This window comes from Dasypus novemcinctus, chromosome 5 (genome assembly GCF_030445035.2).
Source record: "Dasypus novemcinctus isolate mDasNov1 chromosome 5, mDasNov1.1.hap2, whole genome shotgun sequence".
Lineage (NCBI taxonomy): Eukaryota > Metazoa > Chordata > Mammalia > Cingulata > Dasypodidae > Dasypus > Dasypus novemcinctus.
The window spans coordinates 115,007,515-115,031,332 of record NC_080677.1 but is presented as its reverse complement, the minus strand read 5'-3'; the positions used below and the strand labels follow the sequence as shown (position 1 = coordinate 115,031,332).

Below are 23,818 nucleotides of genomic sequence, written 5' to 3'. Positions count from 1 at the left end.
CCACTCCCCCTTCTTTTTTTTAATAGAAGTAAAACCAAAATCCAGAGACATTAAACAACTTGCCAAAGTTACCAAGTTACTTAAACTGTTAGACAAGGGTGACTTCTACTGTGGTTTACTATCAAATTTGCTTAACTGAGCTCATCAACAAGAAATGTTCCTAAGTCGGTTAACTACATATTTCCCATTCCATACATATTCATTGTTTGTTTGTTTTTGGTATAATTTATGTCCAGTAAAATATGCATGTTTTAGGATCACTTAAATCCAGTAAAATGTGCAAATCTTAAGTGTACTGCTTAGGGATTTTTACATATGTCTAAACCCATGTAACATGGACCCAGAACAAGATATAAAACACTTTCATCATTCCAGAAAGTTCCCTCATGTCCTGTTCCAGTCACTAGTCAATCCTGCCCCAAGAAATAACTACTATTTTTACTTCTGTCATCATGGTTTAGTTTTGCCGATTCTTCAACTTCATCTCAATTTCATGCTCTTTTGCTCAGACTAATATTTTTGAGATTCATCCATGTTGTGTCAGTAATTTGTCCTTATTTATTTCTAGGAAGAATTCCATTGTAGAATACACCATATTTTTTTCATGCAGTCTCCTATTGAAGTATAGTTGGGTTATCTTCAGTTTCGTTTTTTGCGTTTTTTACTATTAGCATCATTTGTTCTAAAGATATAAATTTGATGAGGATGATGTTTTTATTAATTAGGCTCAAAGCATGTGCCTTTATTAATTCAACATTCAAACAAACTCTAACTAAAGTCACTCTGGAAGTTTCCTACATGATGAGATAGAAAGAGGTACTAAATGACCTCAAAGGTGGAGTGGACATCACCATCCCAGAATCCTCAGGATTGGGGAATGAACTATGGACTAAAGTATACTTACTGGTACTCTACTATAGACTTATTGTGATTCTAGCAATAGAAGAAATTATATCATTGATGTGAAGGCAGAGACCACTGGAAGTTCTGAGGGCAGGGAAAGGGAAAAACAGGTATAATGTGGGGGCATTTTGGGGACTTGGGAGTTGTCCTAAACCACATTGCAACAATAAATCCAGGACATTATATATCTTGTCATAACCTACAGAATTAGATGGAAAAGAGTGTAAACTGCAAAGTAAGCTTTAATCCACATTTAGTGGAAACACTCCAAAATATGTTCATCAATTGCAATGAATGTACCTCCCTAATAAAGGATGTTGTTAATGTGGGAAATGTGGGAAAAGTGGGGAGCAGAGCATATGGGAATCCTCTATATTTTTTATGTGACATTTATGTAATCTAAGTATCTTTTAAAAAACTTTTTTAAATTTAAAAAATGACCTCAAAGATCTTTTCACCCATGAGAACCTCTGTGATGGTTAGACTATTATGTCAACTCAGCCAGGTAATTGTGCCCAATTGTTTGGTCAAGCAAGTACTGGGCTAACTGTAATAGAAGGACATTTATGGACTTTAGTCACCATTGACTTTACTGAAGTGGTAAATCATAGATACCTGATTACAATTACATCAATCAGAGAGATTGCCATCAGCAATGACACTTAACCCAATCAGCTGAATGCCTTAAAAGGGGAAGGGATTCCATCATTGAGAGAGAACTTTCCAGCTTGTCTTTGGACAGCCAACATCTCCCAGAACTCGTCAAGAACCTTCATTGGATTTTCACTGGAGTCCCTGGTTGCAGTCTGCCTGTGGAACCTGGACTTGTGCATCCCCACAGCTGCATGAGAGACTCTTAAAAAATTGCATACTATTGACAGATATCTCTTGTTGATTCTGTTTCCCTAGAGAACCCTGACTAATACAGCTTGGTATCAGGAGTGATTCTTTAGAAACAGAGTCTTAAACATGGGGTGTGTGAGGTGGTTTTGGGAGTTTTGCAATTGTCTTTCTACTCTAATTGGACTCAAGGGTACTGACAACTCCCTTTCCAATAATGAAGAGGCTGCTAACTGTCCATGGCATGAGTTAGCAATTAAGATATGCAAAATATCGTCACTGGATTCCCCTACTTCCACACTCATAAGAAGCAGGGATCTGGGTGAGAGTGTTTTCAACACCTTAACAGAGTTTTGTGGAATCCAATGGTATAATGACAATTGGCTGGCTTCTCCTAGGTACTCTGGATACTGTTAAAAAAGAAAGAGACAAGTTAAAGGCTTCAAATTTGAAACTTAAACAACACATGAATGATGTGAAAGTTTCTATGTGTACTCTGAAAGAAAATCTTGTCTTCTTTAACCACAGGCTCAAAATATCTGAGAACCAAATTCATACTCTCATTGTACGAGTAGCAGAGTTACAAAGGAAACTAAAATCTTAACCCTGCAGGGTTTCTGCAGTTAAAGTGAAGGCATTGATTGGAAAAGAATGGAATCCAGAGAATTGAAATGGAGATGTATGGGATGATGATAATATTGATGGAGACACTGGAACCCTGAATTCTGCTGAGACTTTACCAGATAACCCTGCTATGGCCTGCCCTGGGGAAAACACACCTTGTCAACCTTGTATCATTCAGCCTCCAGCCTGCCCCAGGGAGTCTGAAACAACTTCCGGGCCCTGAAGTGGTACTGTTGTGGAATTTAAGAGAAGTTCAATTATTTGAGTATAGAGAGGCCAGGACTCAGGAATGATTTTGAGAAGGAAAAATGGTTTATTGACGGCCGGCCGGACTCGGGAGCTTTCAGTTTGAATCCCGAGCCCTGAACAAGATTTTCAAACGTCTTTTATATAGAGAGGAAAGGCCAAATGGTCCCTTTGTTTCAGTTCTCAATAGGCTTCGATTAGCATATATCTTCCACATTTTAGGTAAGCTTTTAGCATGGACTCCAGACATTCTAGATAAGCCTTTAGCATATTTGGTTTTTGCATTTCCCCTAAATACTTAAAGTTTATAGCCCTTGCATTGTTAAACATTTCCTGGGACTGGAGCCGCTGCCAGTCCCTAAGGGCAGGACTGCAGCCTCTTACCGTTCCACACCCACAAGTCAAACAACTTAGTTATCTCTGAAGAGACAAAGAGCCTTCCACCCATAACCCACATCAGTACCAGCCAAACAAGCCTCCGCTGCCCAGGCTTTGGCCTGCTCCAGGGAGTCTAGACCTCCTCCCATTCCTGAGACAGGTACCAGCCAAACTCCAGCATGCACTGCCCAGCCTCCAGTCTGCCCTGAGGAAACTGCCTTCCAACCCCTGCCTGAGGAGATTAATCCTGTCTCACCAGAAGAAAATGCAAGGGAATACCCTGAGGTCAGTAGCTTGCAAGGCATTTCTAATCCTTCTCCTTACCCACCCCACCACCTCTCTTGTCTTCAAGACCTATTACTAGACTAAAAATACAAGTTCCCAAAGATGAAATACAAAGTGTGACCCATGAGGAAGTAAGGTATACTCATAAAGAACTGCATGAGTTTTCCAACTTACATAGACAGAAAACAGGAGAATATGTGTGGGAATGGATACTAAGGGTATGGGATAATGGTGGAAGGAATATTAAGTTTGGATCAGACTGAATTTATTGACATGGGCTCAGTAAGCAAAAATTCTGGATTGAACACTGTAGCTTGAGGGGTTAGAAAGGGCTCTAAGAGTTTGTTTGGATGACTTACTGAAACATGGACCAAAAGATGGCCTAGCACGTCTGAGGTTGAGATGACCAATTTGCCCTGGTATACAGTAGAAGAGGGAATTCAAAGGCTTAGGAAGATTGGAATGCTAGAGTGGATTTACCATTTGAGAGCTGCCCATCCACCCCTGGAATGTCCAGAGGACACATCTTTAACAGGGACTGTGAGGAATAAATTTGTAAAACTAACTCCATCTTCCCTGAAGAGCTCTGTTTGCTCTTCTCTGTAGTCCAGATATTACTGTAGGGAGGGCTGTGATGGAATTAGAATCCTTAAACATTATGGGGATGATTGGATCTTGGTCCAGTAAAAGTCAAGTATTGGCAGTTAATTGCCAAAATTGAGATGGGCATGGCTACCTCAATGAAAGGCAGATTCAAAAAAGCACTGAAAATAGTCTGAGTCAAGTAGAGTTATGACATTGGATAATACATCATGGGATACCTAGCAGTAAAATAGATGAGCAGTCTACTAAATTTCTTCTGGATCTGTATAAACAGAAGAGTTCTAGGTCAAGTGAATGAAACTCTAACTCAAATTATAGATACAAAGAATCACGGCCCCTTAAACAATTCCCAGACTTGAGAAAGTTTACAGACCCAGAGTCCCTTGAATGAGGAGAAGGCAGGTCTCCCTCAGGAAGAATCTTGTTAAACTGCCCAACATTTTACTGTTGATCTTCCTCCCACCTTTCCCCAAGGAGATCTATGGCCTTTTACCAGAGTAACTGTTCATTGGGGAAAAGGAAATGATCAGACATTTCAGGAATTATTAGACACAGGCTCAGAAGTGACATTAATTCCAGGAGACCTAAAACATCATTGTGGTTCACCAGTCAGAGCAGGGGCCTATGTAGGTCAGGTGATTAATGGAGTTTTAGCTCAGGTCCATCTCACAGTTGGTCTAGTAGGTTGCTGGACCCATTCTGTAATTATTTCCCCAGTTCCAGAATGCATAATGGGAATAGACATACTTAGTAACTGGCAGAATCCCCACATTGGATTCCTGGCTTATGGGATGAGGGCTATTATGGTTGGAAAGGCCAAGTGGAAGCCACTGGGACTGCCTGTACCTAGCCAAATAGTAAACCAAAAGCAATACCAGATTCCTGGAGGGATTGCAGAGATTAGTGCCACCATCAAGGATTTGAAGGATGCAGGGGTGGTGATTCCCACCACATCCCCATTCAACTCTCCTATTTGACCTGTACAGAAAACAGATGGATCTTGGAGGATGACAGCAGATTATCATAAACTTAACCAGGTGGTGACTCCAAATGAAGCTTTTGTTCCAGATGTGGTATCATTGCTTGAACAAATAACATTTTGCCTGGTACCTGGTATGTAGTTTTTGATTTGGCAAATGCTTGTTTCTCAATTGCTATTAGTAAGAACCACTAGAAACAATTTGCTTTCAGCAGTATTCCTTCACTGTCCTGCCTCAGGGGTATACTCTCCAGCCTTATGTCATAATATTGTCCACAGGGATCTTGATCATCTCTCCGTCTCACAAGACATCACACTGGTCCATTATATTGATGATATCATGTTGATAGGACCTAGTGAGCAAGAAGTAGCAAAGACTCTAGACTTATTAGTAAGGCATTTGCATAAGAGAGGATGGGAGATAAATCCAACTGAAATGCAGGTCCTTGAACTTCAGTGAAATTTAGGTGTCCAGTGGTGTGGGGCATGTCAAGATATCCCTTCTAAAGTGAAGGATAGGGAAGTGGATTTGGCTCAATGGATAGAGCACCCACCTACCAAATGGGAGGTCCAAGGTTCAAACCCAGGGCCTCCTGACCCATGTGGTGAAGCTGGCCCATGCGCAGTGCTGATGTGTGCAAGGAGTGCCGTGCCATACAGGGGTGTCCCCTGCATAGGGGAGTCCCATGCACAAGAAGTGTGCCCCATAAGGAGAGCCACCCCATGTGAAAAAAGTGCAGCCTTCCCAGGAGTGGGGCCACACACGGAGAACTGACACAGCAAGATGATGCAACAAAAAGAGACACATATTCACAGTGCCACTGACAAGAATACAAGTGAACACAGAAGAACACACAGCAAATGGACACAGAGAGCAGACAACTGGGGGGGAGGGGAGAGAAATAAATAAATAATCTTTTAAGTAAATAAATAAAATGAAGGATAAGCTGTTGCATCTGGCCCCTCCTATGACCAAAAAAGTGGCACACAAACTCATCATGTAAATGCAATGCATTCCCCCCAGCATGGGACATGACACCCAGGGATGAGCCTCCCTGGCACCGAGGGATCACTACCAAATACCAGCTGATGATGCAACTGGAAAATGATCTTGAATTAAAGGTTCAACGTGGACCAGCAGAATATCCATGTCTACATATAATAACAGGAGTTTAAAATGCTGTTTGACCTAGTAAGGGGGAAATGGAAAGGAGAAATGAGTTTATATGGCTATGAGTCTCTAAAAAAGAGTCTGGAAGTTGTCAGAAGGATTGCCCTTATGCACACCTGAGCAGAGTCTCAGAGATAGATAATGTAGATACAACCCCAGGTACTGGTTCTTTTGAGGGCTAAAGAGACCCACAGGTTCTATGGTCATGGCAGATGGGGTTCACTGCCATGTCAGTTGGCCCTTCTTTGGAGCTGGTGTTTCTGCGTGATGGAGCTGGACACAGATGGGATCTCTTTTCACAAGACTTTCATGCTACTTTACTGGAATTGTAATTGGTGCTGGAGTTTAAGATATATCTAGGGGATTTGAATCTCTGGACTGACAATATGATAGCCAGGCCCTGAGCCTCAACAGACTTCAGCTCCTACACTCTGATTTATTGGACTTACCCCACTCAGCTAACGTGGAGTTGAAGAATGTCAACCACCACACTATGAAGCCTAGAGTGCCTACAACTGAAAGCAGGAGGATTGCAACCAGTATCCATGTGGAATCTAAGCCTCCTCTTGACATAGATGTGCAATGGACACAACCAATCCAAGGTCCACAGAGAAAATGTGGCATTGGTGTGGGAAAAGTGGCCATAGTGGCTGCTGGGTGCGGGGAATGGGAGGAAGAGATGAGATGTGGAGGTGTTTTCAGGACTTGGAGTTGTCCTGGGTGGTGCTTCAGGGACAATTACCGGACATTGTAGATCCTCCCAGGGCCCACTGGATGGAACGTGGGAGAGTATGGGCTATGATGTGGACCATTGACCATGAGGTGCAGCGATGCCCAGAGATATACTTACCAAATGCAATGGATGTGTCATGATGATGGGAGAGAGTGTTGCTGTGGGGGGAGTGGTGGGGTGGGGGCGGTGGGGTTGAATGGGACCTCATATTTTTTGAATGTAATATTTTTTAAAAATGAATAAAAAAATTTTTAAAAAAAAGAGGCACAATGCTTAGTTGGTCTCTTTGGATTTTTTTTTTAATTCCCCGCCCCCCCTTGCAGCTTGCTTGCTGTCTGCTCTCTGTGTCCATTTGCTGTGCATTCTTCTGTGTGTCTGTATTTATTATTTTTTATCCCCCCCCCCTTTGTGGCTTGCTTGGTGTCTGCTCTCTTTGTCCATCTGCTGCATGCTCTTCTGTGTTTTTACTTGTCTCCCTTTTTTTTTGTTGCATCATCTTGCTGAGTTGGCTCTCTGTAGTGTGCGGGTGAGCCTGTCTTCACAAGGAGACCCTGGGACGCGAACCCAGAGCCTCCCATATGGTGGATGGGAGCCCAACTGATTGAGCCACAGCTGCTTCCCAGTCTCTCTGAATTTTGAAGACAACACATTCCTCATTTGGGTGTGCTACTCCAGCCCACTTACCGGGTGACCAGAAAAGCTGCTAGTTTTGATTGGGGACTGGAGCACGAAGGGGCTCTGCATCAGATCCAGGCTGCTGTGCAAGCTGAACTACTACTTGGGCCATATGATCCAGCAGATTCAATGGTGCTGGAAGGTTCAGTGACAAATAGAGATGCTGTCTGGAGCCTTTGGCAGGGCCCTATAGGAAAATCACAATGCAGACCCTTAAGATTTTGGAGAAAAGCCCGGCTGTCCTCTGCAGATAACTACCCCCCTTTTGAGAAACAGCTTTTGGCCTGCTTCTGGGCCTTAGTGGAGACTGAATGCTTAACCATGGGCCATCAAGTTACGATGAGACCTGAGCTGGCTATCATGAGCTGGGTATTGTTTCACCCACCAAACCATAAAGTTGGACATGCACAGCAGTACTCCATATTAAAGTGGAAGTGGTATATACTAGACAGGGCTCAAGCAGGTCCTGAAGGCACAAGTAAATTATATGAGGAAGTAACCCAAATGCCCATGGTCACCACCTCTGCCATGTTACCCTCTCTTTCCCAGCCCACAGCTTTGGCCTCTTGGGGAGTCCCTTACAATCAGTTGAGTGAGGAAGAGAAAACTCATGCCTGGTTTACAAATAGTTCTGCATGCTATGCAGGTACCACCCGAAAATGGACAGGTGCAGCACTACAGCCCCTTTCTGGGACATCCCTGAAGGACAGTGGTGAGGGCAAATCCTTCCAAAGGGCAGAACTTAGAGCAGTGCACCTGGTTGTTCATTTTGCTTGGAAGAAGAAATGGCCAGATGTGCATTTGTACACTGATTCATGGGCTGTTGCCAATGGTTTGGCTGGATGGTCAGGGAATTGGAAGGAACATGATTAGAAAATTGGTGACAAAGAGGTCTGGGGAAGAGGTATATGGATAGACCTTTTTAAGTGGGAAAAAAACATGAAAATATTTCTGTCCCATATGAATGCTCACCAGTGGGTGACTTAAGCAGAGGAATATTTTAATAATCAAGTGGATAATATGACCCTCTCTATGGCTAATGCTCAGCCTCTTTCTCCAGCCGCTCCTGTCATTGCCCAATGCGCTCATGAACAAAGTGGCCATAGAAGTAGGGATGGAGGTTATGCATGGGCTCAGCAACACAGACTTCCCCTTACCAAGGCAGACTTGGCTACAGCCACTGCTGAGGGCCCAATCTGCCAGCAGCAGAGACTTACACTCAGCCCCCAATATGGCACCATTCCTTGAGGTGACCAGCCTGCTACCTGGTGGCAGGTTGACTACATTGGACCATGTCCACCATGGAATGGGCAGTGATTTGTTTTAACTGGAATATTCACATACTCTAGATATGGGTTTGCATTTCCTGCATGCAATGCTTCTTCCAAAACTACCATCTGTGGACTTACTGAATGTCTTATCTACCACCATGGCATTCCACAGAGCATTGCTTCTGATCAAGGAACCCATTTCACAGGAAATGATGTGCAGGAATGGGCACATGCCCATGGAATTCACTGGGCTTACCATGTTCTCCACCACCCTGAAGCAGTTAAATGGATAGAATGGTGGAATGACCTTTTGAAGACTCAATTACAGTGCCAACTAGGTGGCAATACATTGCAGGGCTAGAGCAATGTTCTCCAGGAGGCTGTGTATCCTCTAAATCAGAATCCACTCTATGGTGCTGTTTCTCCCATAACCAGGATTCATGGGTCCAGGAATCAAGGGGTGGAAATGAGAAAGTTACCACTCACTATTACCCCTAGTGACCCACTAGGAAAATTTTTGACCCCTGTCCCTGCAACCTAAAACTCTGCTGGTCTACAGGTTTTAGCTCCAAAAGGAAGAATGCTGTCACCAGGGAACACAACAATGATTCCGCTGAACTGAAAGTTAAAACTGCACCTGGCCACTTTGGGCTCCTCTTACCTCTGAATCAACAGCCAAAGAAGGGAATTACTGTACTGACTGGGGTGACTGATTCTGACTACCAAGGGGAAATAGGACTGCATCAATATAATAAGTTGTAAAGAAGAGTTTTCCTGGAATATAGGAGATCCTCTAGGGCATCTCCTAGTATGGTCATGTCCTATAATTAAAGTCAATGGAAAATTGCAAAGCCCAGTCCAAACAGGACTAACTATGGCCCAGAATCTTCAGGAATGACAGTTTGTGCCACCCCACTAGGCAAAGAACCACAATCAGCTGACATGCTTGCTGACAATAATGGAAACATGGAATGGGTAGTGGAAGAAGGTAGTGATAAATATGAACTTTGACACATGACCAGTTATAGTAATGAGAACTATAATGGCCATGCATCTTTCTTCCTTGTTTCATGATGATTATGACTGCATATGTACCTAAAACAAACTTGTTTTCTTCCCCAAACTTTTCCCTTATCATATAACAAGTCGTATCAGTTTCATGTTATAATATTTGAGGATGTTAAGTTTGAGTGTGAATATTACTCAAGAACTTGCACCCTATTCTGTACAGAAATAATGCATTTCCAGTTGTACACAGGAAAGTTGAATATTGTTAGGCAGAAATAAGTATATATATGCATGTCTGTTATTGTTTTTACTTAAGAGACTAAGTATGGTTTAAGGTAATGTGGACGGTTGCCATGTTGACAAGGGGTGGCCTGTATGATTAGACTACTGTGTCAACTTGGCCAGGTAATTGTGCCCAATTGTTTGGTCAAGCAAGCACTGGGCTAACTGTAATACAAGGGTATTTATGGGCTTTAGTCACCATTGACTTTACTGAAGTGGTAAATCATAGATACCTGATTACAATTACATCAATCAGAAAGATTGCCATCAATAGTGAGTGACACTTAACCCAATCAGCTGAATGCCTTAAAAGGGGAAAAGATTCCATCATTGAGAGAGAACTTTCCAGCTTGTCTTTGGACAACCAACATCTCCCAGAACTCGTCAAGAACCTTCATTGGATTTTCATTGGAGCCCCTGGTTGCAGCCTGCCTGTGGAACCTGGACTTGTGCATCCTCACGGCTGCATGAGAGACTCTTAAAAAATTACATACTATTGACAGATATCTCTTGTTGATTCTGTTTCCCTAGAGAACCCTGACTAATACAACCTCTAATTCAGTCTCTTCTGTGTCTACTTCACCTTCTTGTCCATGGCATTATGGCAATGTCTCTCTGAAATGCAGAGCGGAGAGGGGTTGTTTCCCCTGAACTTATGAATTCATCATTGAGGACTAGAGATTTTAACCAGATACAAGAAACATACCCATTTCTCTTCACCAGATGATATCTCTTCCCAAGGGCAAGATGTTTCTTGTTCTACCCTGTGGAAGCAACTTGAGAGAGACCAGAAGAAATGTTGGGAAGTAAGTCTATGTACTTCAGTCAACTCTTATATCTTCCATAGAAAACAACAGCTGTTTCTCCATTGAGATAAGTTAAAAAGAGTACATCCCAATTTGGACTATTAACCAGGTTCCAAAACATTTTTATCAGATAGAGTCTACAGATCCTTAAATGAATTCCTACCACTCATTCTTATTATTTGATTTTTATTTTTGTCTAATCCTAATTCTAATGGATCCATAATATACCTCGTGAGCCTAATTGCAGTGCATAATTTCACCCCATCATGAAGTAAGGCATCTATTTAAATTAGAGAAAGTGTCTTTCATAGTCTTCCTGGACATGTAAATAAAAGATTAAGAAAAATCATTCTAATTATACACATTATTTAAAAAATACTTTGTCTGGAAAACAGAGAGAATTGTGGGAAGATGGTGTTGAACTAACAGGTAGAGCTCAATGCTCTCACTAAAACACTGGAGAAAGAGCCAAAAGCTGTCTGGGGAACCTGCTTTGGGGGTCAGGAGACCAGGACAGTGCTACCAACTTCCAGTAGGGCGAGGTACAGAGAGGAAGAAGCCAAAACAACAATGTGAGTTACCAAGCCCCAGCAGGTGCAAGGAAGGGCTCCCCTCCCCCACTTCCAAGTGGACATCTTCCTCTCTGTCAGATGTTTCAAGAGAAAAGGGAGGGGGAGTCAGGGTACTTTACTTCTCTTCAATGACTTCCACCAGCAGAGCCCGCTTTAAATCTCCACTCTGGAGATTCAACACAGGAACGTAGGAAAGCCCAGACTGAAGCACTTCCATGGAAAGGTGCGCTGACAAGCACCATCTGCTGAATAGTCTGGAAATTGCATGGACAAAAACTTCTCGGTTTTCTTTGTATCCTACCCCTAGGAGAAAATCTGCACCCCACTAGAGAGTCCCTGGCCCAATTTTGGTAACTTAAGTTGGGTAAGACCTAGAATAAGTTGAATGAAATATCAAAGAAGAGCTATGAAAAAAAATAGGCAATATAGAGAGAAATTGGCCATCAGAGTAAATTCATCAACATATTCAGAAGCCTAGACATCAATAAAAAATTACAAACCACACCAGGAAATAGGAAGAGATGGCCCAGCCAAAAGAACTAATCAAATATCCTAAAGAGACAGAGGGTTTAATACAATTAATCAGTGATAATCACACAGTTCACCTGAATCACTTCCAAGAATTTAAAGAGAATATAACTAAAGAAATAAAGGAAATTAAGAAGACACTGGGAGAGCATAAAGAACAATTTGAAAGTCTGCAAAGAAAATAATAGACTTTATAGGAATGAAAGACCTGATGGATGAGATTTTTCTAAAAAAAAAACACATTAGAGTCACATAAGTGCAGATTTGAATTGCTCGGAGACAGAATTGGTGATTTTGAGGACAGAACATCTCAACTGGAAAAGACAGGAGAAGAGATTGGGAAAAAAGGAACAGAGTCTCAGGAAACTGAATGATAATGTGAAATGCACAAACTTTTGCATTATCGGTGTCCCAGAAGGAGAAGAGAATGAAAAAGGGACAGAAAGAATATTTGAGGAGATAATGACTGAAAAGTTCCCAGCCCTTATGAAGGACATAAATATCAATATCCAAGAGGGACAACACACCCCAAACAGAATGAATCCAAATAGACCTACGCCTACCATTCAGAATGACAAATATCAGAGATAAAGAGAGGATACTGAAAAGTAGCAAAAGAAATGAAAAGCATCACATAAAAGGGAAATTTAATAAGGTTAAGTGCCGACCTCTCATCAGAACTATGGAGGCAAGAAGAAAGTGATATGATGTATTTAATATACTGAAAGAGAAAAACTGCCAGCCAAGAATTCTGTGTCTGGCAAAACTGTCCTTCAAAAATGAGGGAGAGTTCAAAGTCTTCACAGACAAAAAGTTATAGAATATGTTATCAAAAGATCAGAATTACAAAAGATACTAAAGGGAGTGCTGCAGTCTGAAAGGAAAAAACATCATTAAAGCATATCATGGTGTTTGTAACTACCAGAGCTATTATGTGGATATGACAGTGGTTGAAAGGGAAAGTCTAAGGTCACGTATATTACCAGAAGGAAAGCTAAAAACTGTACAGTGGAACTGTATAAGACAGTAAAACCTCATGTAAAGCATGAATATGGGTGACATTGCATCTATAAGACTGTTTTTACAAAATATAAATACAAATATACTAAAGAGAAGAAAAAAGAATAGCAGCTATGTATGGTAGGCTAGGCATAGAGAGATTGAGAAATGATGAGTTTTATTTGTTCATTTGTTTTTTGTTTATTATTATTATTGGAATAATGAAAGTGCTGTGGGAATGATTGGGGTAATGAATGCACAAATATGGGATTGCACCAAATACCATAGATTACACTCTTTGGATGGACTTATGCTTTATTAATATGTATCAATAAAATTTATTTGCTTAAAAAAAACAGAAAACTGCAAGTGTTGGAGAGGATGTGGAGATAGGAATGCTTATTCACTGCTGGTGGAATGTGGAATTGTACAGCCACTGTGGAAGTCTGTTTCACAGTTCCTAAGGAAGTTAGATATAGATTTATCATGTAACTACTAGGTACATACCTGGAAGAACTGAGAGCGTGACACAAACAGACATCTGCACATCGATGTTCATAGTGGCATTATTCATGATTGCCAAAAGATGGAAACAACCCATGTGTCCATTAGCCAATGAAAGGATAAACAAATTGTGGTGTATACAAACAATGGAATATTATTCAGCTATCAGCAGAAATGAAGCCATGAAGCACACGACAACATGGATGAAACTAGAGGACGTTATGTTGAGTGAAAAAAGCCAGGCATGAAAGGATAATTATTGTATGATTTCACTATTATGAATTAAATATAATGAGCAAACTCATGGAGTTATTAGCTAGAATATAAGTCATCAGAGAATAGAATGTGGTTAGAGAAAGGAAAGCTGAGGTTTAACCTGTGCAGAATTGGTAAAAAGTTGTTTGTGAATGTTTGGAAATTAAAGGAACTGGTGTGGGAAGTGGATGTGACTCAACTGAAAGAGCATCTGCCTACATATAGGAGGTCCAGGATTCGAACGAACCCAGGGCCTCCTGGCCCATGTGGTGAACCGCCCATGCGCAGTGCTGCCGTGTACAAAGAGTGCCATGCCATGCAGGGTGTCCCCCGCATGGGGGGGCCCCATGTGCAAAGAGTGCATCCCACAAGGAGAGCCACCCCATGCAAAAAAAGTGCAGCCTGCCCACGAGTGGCACCGTACACACAGAGAACTGATGCAGCAAGATCATATGACAAAAAAGAGACACAGATTCCCAGTGCCACCGAGAATGCAAGCAGACACAGACGAATACCCAGCAAACGGACAAAAGAGAGCAGACTAGGTGGGGGAGGGGTATGGAAAGGGGAGAGAAATAAATAAAAATAAATCTTACAAATAAATAAAAGAACTGGTGAAAGAAAGTACATCACAGGATTAATTAGTAGAGCTAACATATAGGTAAGACAGTGGTTTGTTTTTTGTTTTTCTTTTTTTGGTGTAATGAGAATACTCTAATATTGATTGAAGTGATGAATGCACAACTCTGTGATTATACCAAATGCCATTGATTGTACATTTTAGATAAATGGTATTGTTTATGAACAAAAAAAGTAATAGGGTGGTTTGGGAGGATGAAAAACACTTCATCTTAAGATTTATTCAATAAATATTCATTGACCTATAAGGACATGAATGCCTAGTAATCTAAATTATTGCTATTGTAGTACCTTACTTCCTGCTTGGGTACCAACTGAAGACCTACTGAAGTCCTCCCTTCCTGACACCTAACACTTGGCTGGAATCCCATGGGCAGATGGGTGGTGGACACGAATCCTATCTCATTTCCTCTCTATCTTCTCTCCTCCCTCATCCCTCCTCGTTCCACCCTTAATCTCTCTTCTCTTCCACACCTCTCCGCTCCAAATCCTTCTCTTAATTAGGCCCCTTCTCTCTACTGATCTCTACTCTTTATGGGTTGCAAGAACAGGGAACCAGTTTTAGACGTGGCAACTAAATAGCCTTTATTCCAACATTCAGATTCCCTTTCTTCCTCAAATTACCATGCACATGCCCAGGAAGACCTTATCTGCACCTGCTGACCTAATGCACCACTGTTTCCCCAGCTCCTTCACATCAAGACACACACTTCCCACCCACTTTGCTTTTCCAAGGTAGGGAGGGAAGCTGCTTCCTGGGATTCTAATGAGCAAGTGGAGTTCATGTCTCTCTCATCCTCAGAGCAGGCAGGGATGGTGCTCATCTGTTTTCCTGAGCTGGTCTCATCCTTCTCTTAAAATGACAACACCGTATATAATCAGTTCCTGACAGCTTCATTCCACCCCAATCAGCCACTGGCAGGCACTAGCTCTATCTGCACCATCTAAAAACAAGGGTATTTTTCTATCTTCTCCCCACCCTCCACCTACCTCTTATTCTTTCAAAAATAAATTCTTTCCCCAGCATTTCTAAATTAAGAAGAAAATTTCTTCCATTTTGAAAATTGATGAAAATAAACTAGTTGCCAGTTATTTACCTGGATTTGAATTTTAAGGATAAACCTGCATAGAGCTTCTGGGGTATTTTTGAAAATTTATAAAAAGTAGCCAGGAGGTGAATTTGCTAAGCTGTGGTTATTGGCATCCAGGATCGAAAAGGCAGGAAATTCCTTGCATAACAAGCCACATTTCCAAAACTGCTGAAATGAGGAGCCTTCCACTCCTGCCTGGCTGTTTGTCCAGGGTCCCCAACTCAGCCACCCACTGGCTCGGAGCACAGCTGAGCAGCCACTTACTGTCAATTAGATGGTGTGTGTTCACATCCACTCATTAAACCCATTCTAAGTGAGTGTTCAGAGGAGAAGATGGGATTTGATTTCAGAGATACCAACCAGTTACTTCCCAATGTCTTCACCTTCTATGTAATCTAGTCAAAGATCAACCACAATGATCACCTCAGAGAGCTTTTCATTTGGGGGAAATTTTTTTAGAATCACCTCCCACCACCATCACTGTTCCAACTTTCCAACCCCTAGTTCTCCCACTCCCTGCTCCATACACACACATCCCCAGTATAGTAGTTAGGGTAGGGCTTACTATTATAACAAAGAGTCCCAACATCTTAGTGGACTAATAGAATGATGGTTTATTTTTACTTTTATTTTTTAAAGATCTATTTATTTTTTCCCTTCCCCTCCTCCTGCCCTGCTGTTTTTGCTGTCTGTGTTGTCTTCTCTTCTCATCTTTCTCTCTAGGATTCCCCGGGATTTGATCCTGGAGGCCCCTGATGTGGAAAGAGGTTCACTGTCAATTGCGCCACCTCAGTTCCTGGTTTCTGCTGCACTTCACCTTGTCTCTCCTCTTGTCTCTCTTTTGATGCATCATCATCTTGCTGTGTGACTCACTTGCACGGACACTGGTTCACCACATGGGCACTTGCACTTACAATGTGGGCATGCTTTCTCTTCTTTCTTTTCACCAGGAGGCCCAGGGATGGAACCCGGGTCCTCCCTGTGGTAGGGGGAAGCTCTATCACTGGAGCCACACCTGATTCCCATGATGGTTTATTTGTCTCTCCCATCACCAGCCTACTCCCTCCCTCCTTTGTATATTAAAGGCATTTCACGCCTGCTGCTCCTACGAAATATTGTTGTGATTGTTAGCTTTCTTCTAAAATATATTCCTTGCCTTCCAGGCCATAATTCTCTAAGGAACTGTACATTATACATTTTTGTGTAATGCAATGTCTCTCTTTACAGTTTGTAGGGGAAATTACATACACCAACCAGGTCTCAGAGCGCAATGCCTGAGCTCCCCAAAGTTGATACTCCCCAAGGTCCCTTTGCCTTTATATATCCAAGGACTCCTGAGTTCTTACCAGTATATAGGTAGGGCTTATGGAGAGAGAAAGCAAAAGAAATCAGAGGTCTTAGGGAAGAGCCAAATCTTACTTAGACCTCTCTAGCTATGCCAACACTGGTGGCAGTAGCACGCTGGTAGCTGGAGGAAAGTTTCACTTTCCTGGGTGTGCAGTGAAATCTGCAAAGTGGCCCCTGGAAGCCACAGCAGTGATCCCTCTGGGCTGTGCTTGATCATAAAAATCAAGGTGAAGATCTGAGCGCCTCTCTCTCAAGGATTCCTTTGGGCTACCTCCCAAGGGAAGCCAACTCCTGGCTGGCTGAGGATGGGTCCAGCAAACACTTTTGAACCATTACCCACTTCTCTCCTACTTCAGTCAGGCAGGTGCACCAGACACTCTCTCTCAAACTTCCTGGTAACTTCATTTTGGAGATCCAGTTGGTTGCCCATCCCTGCAAATGTCTATGACCAGAGCCAGCCTGGATCCCACCCCAGTATATCTCCCTAACTCTGAATCTCAGGAGAAAGGTATCAATAAGGATGGTAGCTTGCATTACTCTACATTAAATATTCTGTTTCTCCTCCATGTAGAAGAATTATATATTCCTGCACTGCCAAACTCAAGAATTGTCCTGTGACTTGCTTTAGCCACTTAAATGTGGGAAAAGTTGAAACATGGGCTGTGTGTCCCTTCCAGGCAGAAATTCTAAGAGTCAGTGTGTGGTTTGCCATGACTTATTTTTTCCTCTGCCATGATGGCCAACAATGTTTCAGATAGAAGCTGTTCTACTAGTTTAGGTCCCAGAATGAAGAACAACATGGAGCAAAGCCAGGGCCAGCTCATGATGAATATGTAGCATGAGTAAGAAATAAACCTTTGTTTATTGTTATTGCTGTATGCCACTGAGGATTTGGGGCTATTTGTTAAAACAGCATAACTCATAAATCCTGGCATATAGTGAATATCCAACCCTTCCCTCACAGAAGATCTTGGAGCTACTTAGACCACCATCACCCCAGAGCTCTTTATACCATGTGGTAGACTGAATCACATCCCCCTCAAAGACACGCTCAAGTTCTAACTCTAGTCCTGTGTGTGCGAACTCATTTGTAAATCGGATCTTCGAAGAATCTACTTAGATGAGGCCAAATCAAATCAGGCTAGACCTTAATCCTGGAATCCTTATAAGCCTGGAGTCCTTATAAGCAAAGGAAATTTGAACATGGAAGTACAAGCCAGAGGAGAAGACAGGAGACAGATTGCCTTGTGACAGAGGCAAATATTGTTTGCCAAACACTATAGACTTTGGAGAATTCATGGCCTTGCCAACACCTTGGTTTTGGACTTCTAGCTCCCAAAACTGTAAGCCAATAAATTCTTGTCATTTAAGCCAACCAACTTGTGATATTTATTATAGCAGCCATGGAAAACTAAGGCACACAAAGATGTTTCTCAAAGAAATCATTTCGTATCTTTTTCTCAGAGCTCCTGTCTGCCTTCTATCTGCTTCATAATGAAGAAGTCCTCAAAATCTGCCCTGAAGTGTCCTTCTAATTCAGTCTCTACAGAAAGTGACTAGCCATTCCTTTTGTTAAAGAAGAAGAAAGATAAAAAAAGAGTACTCTCTCATAGGGCACTGCCACTACCTATATTTGCCCCACAATTGATTTTTTCTGTTGTCTGAAGATAACTGGGATAATTTTAAGAGAAAAATTAGCAGCCACATTAGTAAAGTTAGAAAGTATAATGGGTGGATGGGAATGTCCAGAATTTGTTACAACTAAATCTCTCCACATGCTGTGTCCCTGTTTCAGCAACCTAAAACAAAACAAAAACAAGGCAAATAGTCTAGAAGCAAAGGGCATAACCGGATATTTTTAATCTGCACAATACAAAGATGCCAGGCTGGACAAGTCAAACAAAAATGCAGTCTCTTCATCTCTCTGCCCTCCCTAGAGAAGGAACTTACATTCATAAGGAAGATTATGCAGTTATTTAGTCTCTGCAAAGGCAAGCTGCCAAACTGCTTGCATTTCAGATGTTTTAGTGACATGTAAACACAGCTTCAGAGGCTTCACCAAAGCAGATTCATTGTGACAGCATTTGTACCAGAAGAGAGATCTGGCCCACTTTATTCCATTGGCCCACCCATTAGTGGGACTGACCTTTTCTCTCTTGAATTACTGCTCTGGCTCATGGAACTGGCAGCCACAATAAGATGCTTAGGCCTCACTTAGACACCAAAACTGAATGGCCCAAATATTTCTTTTACCAGGCAGAGAACACTGACCAGAGAGGACCTCTCCGTGGCAGGAGGACGTTCTGGTCTTGCCTGGTACAGGCATGCACGTACTACCAAGTCATTTATGTTGGCAACCCTTGAGGACCGGATGACTTTTCTGCTTTGAAGGCTGGCACTTCATAATTACAGCTGTGTTACTGTTGTCAGACCAAATTACCTCACTTACAGCCTTAAAATAGAATCCAGTCTAAAGGTGCTGCCTGCACAAGCAAAGAGGGAGGCTGCACAAGACTCGGAACCTGGGTCCTGCGCCAGCCAGGAGGAGGTGGAGCTAGACAGAATGGTCCTAACTGTTCAGAACCTTTGACTCCTTTCTTCCTTTCTCATGACTAAAACAGAGCAGTGCCATCAAATTGTGTTTCGAAATGAGAAACAGGAGCATTAACTTGGGGTTCTATTTTGGTAGCGCTCCTTTTATTCATTCATTTGATATTTTATGTACTTACTGGACCAGATACACTCCTCTTGCTGTCCAGATCACTCTTTCTTCTTGGCCACTCAGCTCAGTGCCCAGGAGCCTAGCTTCTATGGACCATGTTACCAGGCTCCCGTGCCCTCTGGCTGCCAGCTGAGTTGGGCAAATAGGAAGCATGAAAGGAGATTAAAAAGTAGAAGGGGAGAGAGGTCAGGGTATTTATTCCCCTTCTCCCTTCTAGCCGGGTCACAGTTTATATCACTCCTTTACAAATAATCATCTCATTAAAGTCTTCCCAATTCCTTTTTAGAATATGCCATCTCTCTCCTGACAGGACCTTGACTGAAACCCCTGCTACCCGACTGCTGGACTGTATTACTAGTAGAGTGCCTACTATGTGCCAAAAGGTACTGGGATACAATGGTAAGCAAAATCTAGCATAGTCTCTGCTTTCGTAGAGCTCACAGTCTACAGTTCAATAGACGTAATCAAAATACACAAAATAAAGTTACAACTGTGATAAGATCCATGAAGGAGTGGTTCACCATGATATGAACATGCTTAATTGGGGGAAATTGCCTGAGTCAAGGGAGGCCAGGAAGAGCTTCCTTGATAGAGGGATGACTGAGCCAAAATGGTATACAAGTACCAGGAGGTAGGTCACAGAGGACACGGGAAGGAGCAAACCTGCATAGAAACCAAGCAATAACAATTCCCACCCCACACCTCAACCTCTGCATTTCTACCACCAAAATCATAATCATCCCTGAAATCAACTCTTCCTCCTGTGTTTTCAGTCTCAGCTGGAGACACAAGAACTTCTTGTCTCCTCCTTTTCTCCCATCCCCATCTTCTCTGAGAAATCACTGTGTTTTTGGTTTTACCTCCTAAATCTATCTCAAATCCATGGCCCATGTCCTCCTTTTCTTCACTTTTAGCTCCTGCCCCAATTCAGGTCTTTTTCATCTTTCTCTGGCACTTGGTATCTGCTCCTTTCTTGACTGGTCTCTACCCTGTCAAATTCACCCTCAACAGTAATGAACTGTCTCACTCCCCCATGGGAGCCCACCATTCTGCCTATTACCAATAGAATACAGTTTTAGATGAGGTGCTCAGTCCATGACTGGGCCCTGCCTTCTTTACCACTCCCACTCCTCCCTGGCTCAGACTTTATCTTCCCACAACACCAAACCACTTTTAGTTCCTTGTGGCCATCAAGTTGTTTCTCCTCACTGTTCAGGTTGTCCCCTTCCTCACCATCCCTTCTCTCATAATCTAGTTATATCCAACTTGTCCATAGGATCATCGATCATTAAATTTATCATTATGTATTCTAAATATCTGTGGAGGTGTCAATCTCCACCAACTGAATGAAGACCCTTGATGGCAGGGACTCTGTCTCATTTGCCTTGATATACCTATTGCCTGGAATAGTATAGGAAAGGGTTCAGTAAATGTTTGATGAATGAGTGAATGAGGAATGAATGAATGACTGAATTCATGTATGTATGTATATATGAAGAAACCTAATTTTTAACAAACACAACAGCAAAGATCTTTCAAAAAATCATCAAATAATAGCAAGAGCTCGGAAAAAAGAAAGCGATTCATACCAATGCAAACCCCATGGGACCCCAATGTCAGGGGAAACAAGACCAGCCTAGACTGGAAGAAGGAACCAGACTGAACCATACTAGATAGACTAGATTTGGCCAACATATCCTCCAATGTGGTGGTGTCACCCTTCCTTTAATGTTTGAATAAAAGTGTCTTGCGCCCTGATCCCATATATAGTGGGAAATCCCATGCCCTCCCTGGGCAGCTCTGTAGTTTTTCAGGGGTCTTTTCGTTCCTGGTCACTTAATGTTTCACCCGTGACTTCTGTCAAATTTCGGCTCCACCAGCCAGTCCTAAAGCTGGTCTCTGATCTGTCCCAAGAAAACCCAAACTAGAACACAGTAATTTCCCTTAAATGGTGAAAGCCTGAGGTAAATAACTAAATTTTACTGATGGTTTGGGGTAATGGAGGAGGGTTATGAACGCCCTCAAACTCAAGCATTTGATAGACCTATTATTCAAATGTCCTGTCCCTGGGAATTTCCCACTGGTTGTCTCATCAGGCCCTGTAAATTCTGCCAAAGGGGTGCCGATGCAAACTACCAGAAACCTGTTGGCTTTTATAAAAGGTATATACTTGGGGTAAAAAGCTTACAGTCCTAAGGCCATGGAAAGTCCAACTCACGGTAACCATAAGAGGGAGTTTATCATCAAAGTCAGCTGCCACATGTTGAAGGAAGAGGGTGGACATCTCTGCCAGGTTTCAGTCTTCCCTCTGGGCCTCCTATATCAGTCTTGGCTCTCTTCCCAAGGCCAGCCATAAGCTATCAGGAAAATAGTTCATTTCTTCCTAGGGCTTTAGCTGTTTGAGCTTTTTCCTTTCACATGGCAGGATCAAAATGACAAAGTTCTCTACTCTGTGTGTCTTCTTGAGTGAGCATCTGTTTATATCAGCCCACCAAGGAGGCAGGGACTCAACCTGAGTCACACCCTACTCACCTCGAATCAAAGCCCTAATCTTAACAGGTAATTTAATAGCAGGCCCCTCAGCTGAATTCAATATAATCAAAGGGTTTCACACCCAGAAGAATAGATTCATTTGCAAACATAATCTTTTTTTTTTGGGGATTCATAAAATAATCTCAAACGTCAATCTCCCTCTTAGTATTTCTTCTTTCCTTATACTGAATAATTCAACCCTCCTTTTGCTTGCTCTTCTCCCCCTTATGTCTTAACTAGGTCTGTGACCTCCAAATGGCATTTCGCCAAATTTGAAAATAAAGCTATCTGCCTAGGAGGAATTCTGCAGGCCAATTTTGAAATAATAACATTTCCCCTCCCAGGATACTGGTCACACCAGTGTGAGGTAAAATAGGGTCACAATTTCAGCAGTAGGCACTATTGCCTAGCCCCTTCTTCTGAGGACCCTAACCCCTTTAAGATCTTTTCTGGGGATCCCCATATGGTATGTCGCATGTGCCAGTAAACACAACCCTTCCCCCTCCCAGTTCCCTCTTCCCTAGTTCCAGCAACAGTTTCCCAGGACACACCTGGAATCCATGGCCGTTCCTGCTACTGATGCCACTACAGGTGCTGAGTCACACTACCACCATCTTTGACTAGTACTTGCCACCACCATTGTGTACCAGTGGTGTGCTGAAGCTGCCTGTGGGCCTCTCAGCTGTGTCTTGGCAGCACCATTTCTCAGTCTCAGAGAGAGCAGCATGATCAAGAAGGAAAGGGCACTCTGGCATAGCCTTCCCCGGGCAGGAAAGGTGTCTGCTTTTTTTGTTTCTTTATCCCCAGCTCTGGCACAGTCCTTGGCACAGAGCAGATGCTCAAAAACTGGATGGATGGATGGATGGATGGATGGATGGATGGATGGATGGATGGATGGGTGGATGGATGGATGGCAAATGATGTCACTTCTGTGCTGGAATAGGCAGGATCTTCACCTTAATTATTACTATTACTTGGGACTCAGTCCAGCACTCTCTCTGCTGCATTGTGTTCCCAATGCATAGAAACCTCTTCATTGGTTGTTTCGTTTTGTTCTTCATATTAGCCTCTGCTAGGCAGTATATGGCAGTTTTTGCCATTCAGTATTTATGTGACCCTACTATTTTATACCTTCCAAGTCTAAGGTTGACATCTGCAGAATAAACTTAATTACAATGACTACTAAATAGAAGGACTGTGAAAATTGAGTGAAATAGAACAAGGTACATTGTCAGAACTCAGTCAGTGGTAGATGTTACTAAGCTTGAAAACCATTGATGCTAAAAAGAGATGTACAGATAGGCAATGGGAATTCAGGGTGAAAATATACTTGAAAATTATTGCCTAAAGCAGAACATCCCCACTAAAATAGTTTTGCATCATCAATACCTTTGGAAGTCCTATTGCCGCAGTTTTACCTGTGCTTTATTACAAAAAGATAGTGCTACCCATTTCCTGCTGGTCTCAACTGGTATGTGCAGAATTGCAGCAAGAACCAGAAAAATATGGGGAGAGGGGGAAAAAAAAATACAGTAGGTGAGGGTTTCCCAAGCCTTCAATCTGGCTCCTTGGGAAAACTAGACATTTGCCTCCTTGTGCCAAACTGTGGTAAGGGGAGAAAAGTCCTGGCTTATTTATGAAATGAAATTAGTTGTAAACACATTCGTTCCTAACCCAAATCGGAAATCTAATCTTTACCCCAGCTTAGCTATTAGTAGATGACAGTTGGGTGATTTGAACCTGCAGGTGGAATAGTCCAGAACTGGAGGCCAAGATCCATGATCTCTGACCTTGGTTTCCCCATGGCCGGGCAAGTCATGTCCAT

The 23,818-nt window shown here is 42.4% G+C and overlaps 1 protein-coding gene across 3 annotated transcripts in view; it reads left to right on the top strand.

Annotated features, from left to right (window-relative positions):
• The window catches only part of FAM180A (family with sequence similarity 180 member A), a 51,357-nt gene that overhangs the window by 4,511 nt on the left and 23,028 nt on the right, over nt 1-23,818 (top strand). The window contains exon 2 of one of the 3 annotated variants that reach the window (XM_058297424.1): nt 19,772-19,860. The exons of 1 other annotated variant lie outside the window; for it this stretch is intronic. In XM_058297424.1, coding sequence (XP_058153407.1) covers nt 19,833-19,860 — 28 coding nt within the window. In that variant the 5' untranslated portion in view covers nt 19,772-19,832. The remainder of the gene's footprint in view (nt 1-19,771; nt 19,861-23,818) is intronic. One more of the 3 variants, XM_071215286.1, reaches the window with a different exon arrangement.